Source organism: Bufo gargarizans, chromosome 3, assembly GCF_014858855.1.
Source record: "Bufo gargarizans isolate SCDJY-AF-19 chromosome 3, ASM1485885v1, whole genome shotgun sequence".
NCBI classification, from domain to species: Eukaryota; Metazoa; Chordata; class Amphibia; order Anura; family Bufonidae; genus Bufo; species Bufo gargarizans.
Window position 1 is genome coordinate 543,286,123 of NC_058082.1, and position 10,980 is coordinate 543,297,102.

Consider the following 10,980-nt stretch of genomic DNA (forward strand, 5'->3'; position numbering starts at 1 on the left):
CCTGTATGTGTGTATTGTATAGTTAGTTTGTGGGTGGAATTTGGGAACGTGTAGTGTAGTTGAGTATTGTATATTTAGTGCTGTATTGTTACTGTATTGTGTGCGTAGTGTCAGGTGTTAATAAATACTGTGTTACTTGTACCCTTTGTAGTGTGTACTTGTTAGCGGTAGTAAGTAAGGCGCATGCAGCTAGTATAGTGATTAGTGTAAGGCATAGTGAGGATATTGTTATTGTTATATAAAGGTATAAATAGGCGGAGTCTTCACTAGACGGCTCCTCCTATTTAGGAATATTAATTATCGATATTCGCATAATATTGGTAATTAATATTCCCCCTTTACATTGGCGAGCCAGGCCCACTGCGTAGATTTTGCGTTTGTTTTTGGTCTTAAGGCTAAGGGTCGCTAGTACTGTGAATTAGCGGGCAGGAGAGACGCGGTCAGCGGAGTGTCTGAGCGTCTAGGACCCGATAATTCGGACAGGAGAAGCGATACTTCCCTTACAGTACCAGAAATAAAACAAAATCTTTTGCAGAGAACTTATAGTCTATCTGTATACTAATATTTTTGTATTTGCTTTACACGGTCACCGCTGCTGGGGTGTGAAGAAGGATACGTCACGGAAAGAGATCCATCTTCGTTGGAGGTACATAGAAGTCCGGCTGGTCGGGAAGAAGCGTTCCGGAAGAAAAGGACTTCTTTCAAGCAGCTGCAAGGGACGGGAGAGTACAGCACCAACAAGAAGATGGAGGCTCGGAAAAATGTGAGTATGAACTTCTCCACACTCCAACACTTAGCCAAAAACAGCACTTTTAATCCCATTGTTCCTACTACATACAAATCCGCTGAGCTGCTGTGGTCCGCTTTACTGGACCAGGTGTACGCTCATGACCAGGTTTGTATTAGTAGGAGTGTCTTTAACAAGACCACCAAACGCCTCCAAATGCTAGCCAAATTGGTTCTTTCCTATGAGGATACCATTTGGAAGGCGGAACACACAGAGACACTTGCCAGCACAAGAAAGGCAGGGGAGGTTGCGGACAAGGCAAACTTCCACTGCAATTGTTGTGTTGATAACTATAGAAGAATTCACACACTAGAGGTTCAATTACAAGAGGAAGCCCAGTGTACGGTCGAGAGGGGCAGAGAAATCTGTGTGTTAGAGTCGAGACTCTCGGATAAGGACAGTCTCTACTCTGACTTGGATAGAGAGCTACTCCGGCTGTACACTGAGATTAATCAGTATAGGAACAATACGGTATCTACGGATGCCCTGATTGTTCAGATGAGGGAGGACCTGGCTGCAAAGACGCAAACAATTGCAGACTTGCAGCGGGCAATCTCCAATTTGTCCAGGCCTAGTACCAACGGTATGGTGCCCACGAAACAAGTTTGTGTTTCGGGAACGGCACAGGGGGAGACAGCGGCGACAACGCCAGGGTCTTCGACGGATAATACATCCGCAGTGGTAGACACTAGGGGACATGTGGAGCGGTCACTACGATTCACCCCGACACCCGGGGAGAATAGGAGTAGCAACCGTTACCAGGAACAGGACAACGGTTGGGGAGAGGAGAGTGGAGGAGTATATTCCGCTTCCAATCCGCCAACACGTCCGGAAAAACAGGAAGAGATGTATCCTAACCATTCAAGTATGGAAAGGATAAACTTCCTGTTACGGATCTGCAAGGAGATCCCGAAATATGATCCCCATGTAGATCCGTTCGCTTCATGCGATATTTTCGAAGGTCACTGCAACAAATATTCAGTGGCTCCGGAATATCGCATGGAGCTGTTCAGATTATGGTTACCAACACACCTTAATCAAAGGTATGAGGTAACTGGGAGGATGCAACCCACGAATGGCCAGTTTCATGATAAGGAAGAACGTCTCTCCATACTCACGAGACTGGCCACGGGTCACTGGGATGTCACTCCAGAGGTTCTGTCAAAATTCAAGCCTACTATACATGATGAACCCTTGTCATTGTGTAGTCGGTTTGAAGCAATGTACAGGAGGGTTACCAAAGATCAGGGTATTGGGATTCCACAAGGCATGGTGCGCATGTTTGTGGAAAAATTCCCATATCTTGATACTGCAATCCGGCTAAAGTGCAGCTAGGGAGCCATCCCTCACGGACGCAGCCATGATTATTGAGCAGTGTAGACAAGACATACTGCTCAGTAAGAAGTCTGTGAAAGTGAGGGAGCGTGTGCCTGTATACGGTAGGTCACAAGACGACCGGGTACAACACACGAGGTATACATCCACCGTTCGCCCCACGGCACCACCGTTGGAAAGGGCAGGAAACTTTCATTGTTTCCTGTGCTTACAAGAGGGGCATATAAAAAGAAATTGTCCACAGTGGTTAAACATTAACCGGACAAATTCGGATAAAAATGGCAATAATAACGGTTTCAGGATGAAACCCAATTTTGCCAGGCCTGTGGGGGGACAGGGTGATATGAATCTGGGACATTCATCAGGGCAAGCACCAAAATGCTTGGCGGTCATGAATGTCCCAGGGGGCGTGGAATCAAGAGATTCCACACCTAAGGATCAGGAACAGAGCGCAAGAGTGGCAGTATGTACCACACAAGTACCTACTGGGAGTCTGGTGGATATCGAATGAGGATTAGGGGTCCCTAAAGAGTTGGCACCAGTATGTCCAATCATACTGGATCCTTCAGGGAGACCCCATATAAAAGCCACGATAAAAGATAAAGAAACGGAAATCATGCTTGATACTGGGGCGGAAATTTCCATTACCAATATCAAGCATGATGTACTCCCCAACAGCCCTCAGTGTGTGGTGATCGGATTTGACCACCAACAAGGGGGGGTGAAGGCCCACAGAATTGATGAGGTAATCATTCAGATTACCAGGTGCACTACCCTCAGGATACCCATGTGGTATTACCCCGGTTCTGATAACATTATCGGAACCGATGTAATGACACAAAATGGGTGGATCCTGGATCTGGCAAATTGCATTGTGTGGAGAGGTCCCAGACGAGCCAAGGTGTTTGTCATTCAACGCCAGTATCTGGGACCACCTTTGCCAGCAGTAGATAACTCTACTGATGTGCTGGAACACAAGTGGCCTGAGGTCTCACACAATCCAGACCTTGAGCCTATTGTGTACAAGCACCCTGATCTGTGGGCCCAAAGTAAGAATGACTGTGGCAGACTGATTGGCGTTTTGGTAGACATCGAGGGTCCTGACCCTCCACCTCAACGCCAATATCGATTTCCACCAGAGGCCACCCATTCAATCATGGACACAATCCTTGAATTGAAGACTAGGGGTGTGGTCATTGAGGGCAACTCAAAGTGCAACAATGCCCTCTGGCCAGTTAAGAAAAAGGACACAAATGCATGGAGGCTGACCATAGACCTCCGTGTCCTTAACAAATACACCCCAATGTCAGCCCCAGTGGTGGCCCAAACTCCCGACATCATGGCCAGAATAAGTGGCAAAAGCCGCGTATTCTCGACCATCGATGTTGCCAACGGGTTCTTCTCCATCGAACTCACGGAGTCGTGTCGGTACAAATTTGCTTTCACGGTGGGGGACAAACAGTACATGTTTGCGGTACTGCCCCAGGGGTTCCATAGCAGCCCCACGTATTTCCATCAGGCATTGGCGGCTGTGCTGAGTGTATTCTCACGACCGGAATGCCTTTTACAATACGTGGACGACTTGCTTTTGCATACAGAAACCATGGAGGAACACTTGGTTCTGTTGAAAGAGCTGCTAGGACTCCTGGCAAAGTCAGGACTCAAACTGAGTCCCCATAAGGCAAATCTGGCTAAAGCAGAGGTAACTTTCCTTGGGGTCCAAATTTCCTGTGGAACCAAAGGTATCATGACGGCCCGTGTGGAAGCCATGGTAAAGTTACCCAGGCCTGGCACCCTTCAGGATTTGAGAAAATTCCTGGGGGTTGCCAACTTCATGAGGGAGTTCATAGAGGATTTCGCGGCCAAAGCGAAACCTCTCTACGAACTCCTTCGGGGAGAGGAACCCTCAATCAAAGGATGGTCCGATGCGCAGGAAGAGGCCTTTTCAACCCTGAAAAGGGACCTCTCCTCGGCGCCTGTGTTGGCCACTCCACATTCAGATGGGGAACTGGCCATACAGGCGCATGCAGGGATCGAGTCTATCGCAGCGGTCCTAGTACAGAAAGTAGGCTACGAGACTAGACCGCTGGGATACTTCTCCAGGCTGCTTTCGCCCGTCGAACGAGGGTTCGATGAATGCGCCAAGCAATTGGCAGCCATACACTATGCTGTTAAGACCACTGAGCATATTGTTGGCTTCCGGCCCCTCACTTTGCAGACTCCACATTCACCGTTGACCCTTTTACTCCGTGATACTCTCCCTGGAGTCTCCCAACAGAGATTCGGGAGATGGATCATGGATCTCAGCGGCCGGAATCTGCAGGTGGACCACAAGGCCAAGTATGTTCTGTCCCAGTTGCTTAACCTGACTGGAACTGAACATGACTGTGGCCAACCGGTAATGGACGACTCTCCACAGATGTTCAGGACTGACAAGCATCCAGATGACAGAGTCATCTTTGTTGATGGCTCTCGGTTCTATCTGGATGGGGAATATGTCACAGGTTTTGCTGTGCTGGATGAGACCACTGGTACCCAGAGTCTTGTCCGGTTACCGGGTCACATGTCAGCACAGCGGGCAGAGTTGGAGGCTGTTAAAGAGGCTCTGCTTCTTCACCCTCCAGGGAAACGAACTATATATAGCGACAGCTCATATGTAGTTCGCTCCCTCACATTGCACCTGGACGTTTGGAAGAGAAGAGGATTTGTGGACAGCCAAAACAAACCTCTGGCTCATGTGTCAGTCCTGAAGGAACTGTGGGAGTGGGGTATGGCACACGTGGCGGAAGCAGCCATCATAAAAATCCCGGCGCATCAAAAAGGGGATGAACCTTTGACAATAGGTAACAACCAGGCAGACGAACTGGCAAAACTAGCAGCAGTATCTGGGACCTTTAGGGAACCAGGCACTGAGCCACTGCCCGCATTCCGGATTGCAGCACATACCCATCTGAGTGACAGCCCGGTGTCATTCGAGGAGGAACAAGCTAAGGATCCTCTTCTAATGACACACATCCAAGTACCACAGCATCCCTGGTCCTTACAACAGGGGATCCTGTGTTACGACACCGGTACACAGTCGCTTCCTCTCCCGGTGGTTCCTCAGCATCTGCAAGCAGAGCTGACACGGTTGAACCACCAAATGTTTGGACATCTTGGCCGGAATAAGCTCTTGCCTCTCCTGAGAGACAAATTGTACTGGCCCGGAATGTCCAACACAGTAGAGGAGGTTACGCAACAGTGCCTGGTGTGTGCTCAGGTTAACCCAAGGGCATCTGCCTTGAAGCCAGTGTTACAGCGGGTTCCTCCTGCTGATGGTCCATGGTCCGCTATCCAAATTGATTTCATCGGACCTTTGCCAACTGGGAGTCGTAACTGTCGTTACGCCCTGGTGGTAGTGGATGTCTTCTCGAAGTGGGTAGAAGCCATCCCTACGGTCAATGATTCGGCCTCCACCACTGCCCGTGTTCTCTGGGAACAAGTTCTGTCACGATGGGGGATCCCCAGATTGATAGAATCTGACAGAGGGACCCATTTCACGGGTAAGGTCATGAAAGCGCTTTGTGGTCTCCTAGACATAAAGCAAAGGTTTCATGTCCCTTATCACCCTCAGTCAGCGGGCATCGTGGAGCGGATGAACCGGACCATCAAAACCCGGCTTTCAAAGGCATTGCTGGAGAAAGGTTCCTCTTGGGTAACCTCCCTTCCAGCTGTGCTAATGGGTATCCGAGCCACAGAGGCCTCTACTACCGGTATCTCCCCATTTGAACTCATGACCGGACGTAAGATGCCCCTATGTCTACCAAACGAACCCCAAGTGTCGGAGCCCACGAAGAACGCCATCGCCAGGGACTTGTTTCTTCAACAGGTTCAGCAGAACCTGAAGGAGTTACTGCCTCATGCAGCTATACGGTTACACAAACCGTATCTACAGGGGGAAACACCTATGCCCTCTGTAGGAGAAATGGTAATGGTGAAAGTCTTTTCGTCGGGTCGGCCCTTGGGACGCAAACTGGGAAGGACCGTACAAGGTCCTTGAAGTGATGGGGGACACCATGCTGAAGGTACAAAGGCCTATCACGAGCAAGAGGAAATCCCGTAGACGCCAGGAAGTTTTTTGGATTCACATCGACCAGGCCAAAGCCACCCGAGCCTCCCCAACTCAATAACGAAGACCGTTCCGAGTTGGGTGAGGGGGGGGAGGAAAGGGCTTGGTGGGTCGAAGGTGAATCCAATACACTTATACATATTCCATCTCATTGCAGAACACAAGAGGGAGACACTCCATGGGACCTCACTACCAGGGAAGAGCTAGGCATCCTCTGAATGGGATACGTATCCAGCTTGTGACACTGGTGGTAAGCATGTTGGTGGCAGGCTCAGCCTCTTCAGGGGAGGACCTGGGGACTAATATTGGTATGGCCAGCATATCACTTGATGGACCCGGCCTTTTAATGGTGGAATGTTTGGGTGGCAAAATCCTGGAACCATACGAGCACGTTACCTTTACACCAGGTCAATGGTATCTGTATGGTTTCCAGAGAGAGGGTTTTGCCAACGGTGTAATTCAGCATTATACCCCGGTGGAGAATGTGTCTGCCATACAACATGACTTGCACGCCCTCTGTCTCAAGGAATACAGGCATTTTCAGGACTTGGACCCTGTACCTATCAAATCCTTAAGATGGGTGTCTAGGAATCCACACCTGCACCCTTACCAGCAAGTGAGAGCCAACACTACCTCAGTGTTGTGTACAAAGGAGGGTTTGCTGAGTCCTGAAGATGTCACTGGGGCAGAGTACAGCGGTTGGTATATCCTGAAAGCTACCTTCCTAGGGAAGGATAGCAGAAACGGGTTGAGGGTTAGGACATATTTCGATAGGCCCATTCCGGTAAAAGGCACCCTGAAGGCTTATTGTATGTTGAGGGATTCCCAGATGATTATCACCAGGGAATCCAGTTATGTACAGGGACATGTATCCACAGATTACTTGCGAACCAGCATAATGATGTTAAAGTTAAATTGCAGTGACTCTGATCAGGCCATCTGGAATGATCAGAGTGGTCCGGTAAAACTGGAGGGTTTGTATCGAGCCACAGTTTTAAAGGTACGGACCGATGCCAAGGACCCAAGGTATACGCAGTTAAAGGGGTCTCCATCCATACGGTCTTTCATGATTACGATCATGAGAGACAACTGCGTTCCTGAGGTGACGGGATACTATTTCGTCACCTATGCCCACTGGGAACAGGATACCCAGATGGTGATGTTAGACACTAATCCCTGGAGGTGGGATTTAGTGTGTAATGGGGTGGACACCCCTACAGTGGATGTATGGATGGATGGTACCCCTATGACTGAGGAATACCGGGGTAGGTATGTGTCTTCCGATTGGACAGACCCCAGAGGCAGGGACATTAACTTTGACATCAATATAGATGGTTCATTCAAGTGGCCTTTTTGTGAGGCAGCCGACGAAGGGTGCTGGACCTTTACTCAATGGGTCTATCTATCTCAAACCAAACCCGTAGGGAAACTAGTGTTACAAGCTGGAGAAGACGAACAATGGTATCCATTCAAAGGACGGGGACAGGTCTGTGTTACGGTAGTAAGGGTCCCTTACGAAACAGAAGGTCTCCAACCAGTACGACCACATTCGGACTCTTGCACCACCCCTATCCATCAATTGGCAGACCCTGTAGCTCCTCAACTGTCATCCCCCTGGAAGATCATCACGGATGCAAAATTCATCCTGTTTACCTGGAGAATTTCCGTGGATGACTTCAGAGTGGATCACTGGGATCACAGGTGTGAGGAGTTCGTTAGGAACCAAATTGACATGGTAAGAGGTTGGATAGAGGCGGGGCAAGAGGTCAGGAAAGACGACTCTCGACTCAGGAAGAACAGGGGGAGGAGAGACCTGGTGGCTATGGGACTTGGCGGAGGTGCTTTGGGAGTGGGTGCCCTGAACACTATGGATATGGAAGTCCTGAGAAGTAAGCTTGGGGAGGTTGCGCGACACGCCGGGGAGGGATTCAAGACCCAGATTGATGTAGACCACGTCTTAGAGGGTTTACAACACTCGCACATTGATGCCACTACCTCTCTATCTTCCGCTATACGTGAGAAGTTTAGGAGGTTAGTTGTGGGTCTTTTGGAGGAGCAGGATCGGGCTCAGCTTGCTCTGGCGTGTACGCAGGTCCAGAGTGAACTCTCGGACAACCTTAAACATATTGTCACGGCACTTCATAACGGCCACTTCCCATTCAACCTCCGTCAGCGAATAAGCCCACTAATTTCTCCTTTTGCCATTAATCACACCAACTGGTGGGTGGTTCAGTGGCATGGATGTCAAAATTTAACCTGCACTGCTTCGTCCCTGGCACCTGTATCCGGTCGCATCAGACAAGGATACAGTGTCATCAATCTAGGAACAATGATTAACAACCAGACGGTGCTTCATCCCCAGCTCCCCTCGGGCGTTCTAACCTATGAGGAGGGCCATCCCTCTTTGTTTGATACAGAGGGATGTCGGATAAGGGAGAATGCCATCCTCTGTCAGGGTAGTCGGGAGCGGACGCTCAGACACCAGTGTTGGAACACCGAGGGGTCCTGTGAGATGAAGGCCAACCCAATGCCCTCATCCTCTTTGAAATATTTGGGGCAGGGGTATTGGTGTTGGTACCAAGGGAGTGATCCATCATATGCAATTTTTGGACTTAACTGCACCGAACGAGGAACACTCCGCCCCGGAGCATACTGCACCCTTAGTCCCGTTTTAGGTTTGAACGTCGCAGAGCAGCAGGGAAGAACCCCGATTACCCCAGAGAAAAGACTTGACATCCGCCCCGATGTTCCTGTAAGACTTCAGAAGATTCCTCTTGGTTTCGGCAAAGAACTTAGACATCTCCTAATGGATTTTAACCAAGAGGAAGAGATCGTACAACGTCTTCGGGAGACGGAGAAGCAAGCCACCATTCAACTCACCCATGACCGAACAAAGATTACCGCGGTTGCCACAGCATTGGACAAGGACTCAAAGGTTTCGTGGTGGGAGAGTCTTTTCGGATATAGTCCTAAGGCAACTTCATTTTTCAATTTATTGATACACCCGGTGATAGTGCTTCTGGCTCTGGTTGGACTCATGTACCTTGGACTATGGTGGATGTATCGGAGAGTCAAGAGACTAACGGACCAACTAAACCAGAACCAGACGGCACTGCACGAAGTCAACCGCCGAAGGCTCAGGACATGACTCCACAAGAAGTCCTGAGGCCTAATCACCCAAAAGACAGGACAATTGGACTGAACTCTTGGGTTTGGGGGGGTTGGGGGGTTATTGTGTAAATAGGTGGTGTGAATGGGGATAGAATAGGGCACGATAGGGACAGGCCCCCTCTGGTTGCCATTTGCCACTTTGACCCCTGAACGGTAAGGACCATGAGGGAAAACCTGGATGTGTAGTGTAACGGAGGTATTCCCGTTGTTAGAATTTAGGTACCGTGACATCACCTCTATTGAGGATATATATCTGACCTGCCTTGTAAAGACCGATTCAGCTGTCCATGGGAGAACCGCACCCATCCTTCAATCAAGATGGAACAAGACATGCTTAAGGAGAGTTGGCACAGAATGGAGACTGAGACTGCAAGGGTGGACCCACTCCAGATTCTTTGGGCGTGGACGACACCTGAAGATCGGCAGCAAGGCCAAGAGACGGCGAGGGTGTGGTCATTCTAAACTTCAGGAGTGACCAACACCGGAAGAAGTGAGAAGAAAGACCAGTCAAAGACTGCGAGGTTCAAGCCACTCCGGACAGTAGGAGGGGCTGACACCGTAACAATCAAGGTAGAAGAGAGTTCCTGGGAAAAGAAGATGACGGTGTATCCTGTGGATGGGGGAGTCGGTTACGGTGAAGGGCAGGTCGGAGGAAGTCATCGGGTTAGATGATGTCTAGGTACCTAAGAGACAGGGTGCACTCCGGTTTTCCTGGACCATTACCAAGGATGGGGTTGAGGGGGGGCAAAGATGCCTCCACCCTTCCCCCCAAGAGATTGTCGCATTTCCGACAACAGGGGGATTGTTGAGGAAGGGTGGCGCGTATTGTGTGGGTGTGTGTGTATGTATATGTATTGGCGGTGCAGAGGACGATGTGCGCAGATGTGCCCAGCACCTGCGCCCATCCGCCTCCGATATTCCCCAGGGGCTCATCCATGCCCCTGTGGGAATTCATATAGTGTGGCCCGCGAATGCATATACATATACACGTGCCCATTTAATAGGTGATGGGCCCCTTTAATATATGGGCCGCTTTTATATATAGTGGGCCCCTTTAACATGTTGTGGGCCCCTTTAACATGTTGTGGGCCCCTTTAACATGTTGTGGGCCCCTTTAACATGTTGTGGGCCCCTTTAATATATATGTGGGCCCCTTTAATATATATGTGGGCCCCTTTAATCAAAATATATATATGGTGCAATCTCTATATATAGATATATATGTCCCCCTTCATGCCCCCTGAAGTAACTGCCACACACAGCCCCACATACATTAAACCCCCCCCTACATGGACCCAGATGCATCAATGTGAATGTGGCCCAAGCATTCACATTGATGCATTCTGAGTAAAGGCGCCAGGATGACCGGATAAGGTCCGGTCATTCTGGTGACCTCAAAAGGATTCAAATTCTAATGAATTTGAATCCTTTTGTTCCAATTATCTCCAGCCCGGCTGGAGATAATTGGAGCATAATAGAGAAAGTGGAGACACCTCCGCTCCCTCTATTATGCGCATTCCGGAATGCTAAGAGCTGCAGACGGGAGATCAAAGGATCTCCCGCCTGTCAGCCAGTACAC

At 49.6% G+C, this 10,980-nt stretch overlaps 1 protein-coding gene across 1 annotated transcript; it reads left to right on the top strand.

Moving 5' to 3' along the window:
• The first annotated feature begins 248 nt into the window (after positions 1-248).
• On the top strand, positions 249-10,678 carry LOC122930579. The gene is made up of 2 exons (XM_044284070.1): positions 249-763; positions 6,388-10,678. Exons 1-2 carry the CDS (start codon positions 746-748, stop codon positions 9,376-9,378), a joined length of 3,009 nt encoding a protein of 1,002 aa, XP_044140005.1. The 5' UTR covers positions 249-745; the 3' UTR covers positions 9,379-10,678.
• The last annotated feature ends 302 nt before the right edge of the window (positions 10,679-10,980 follow it).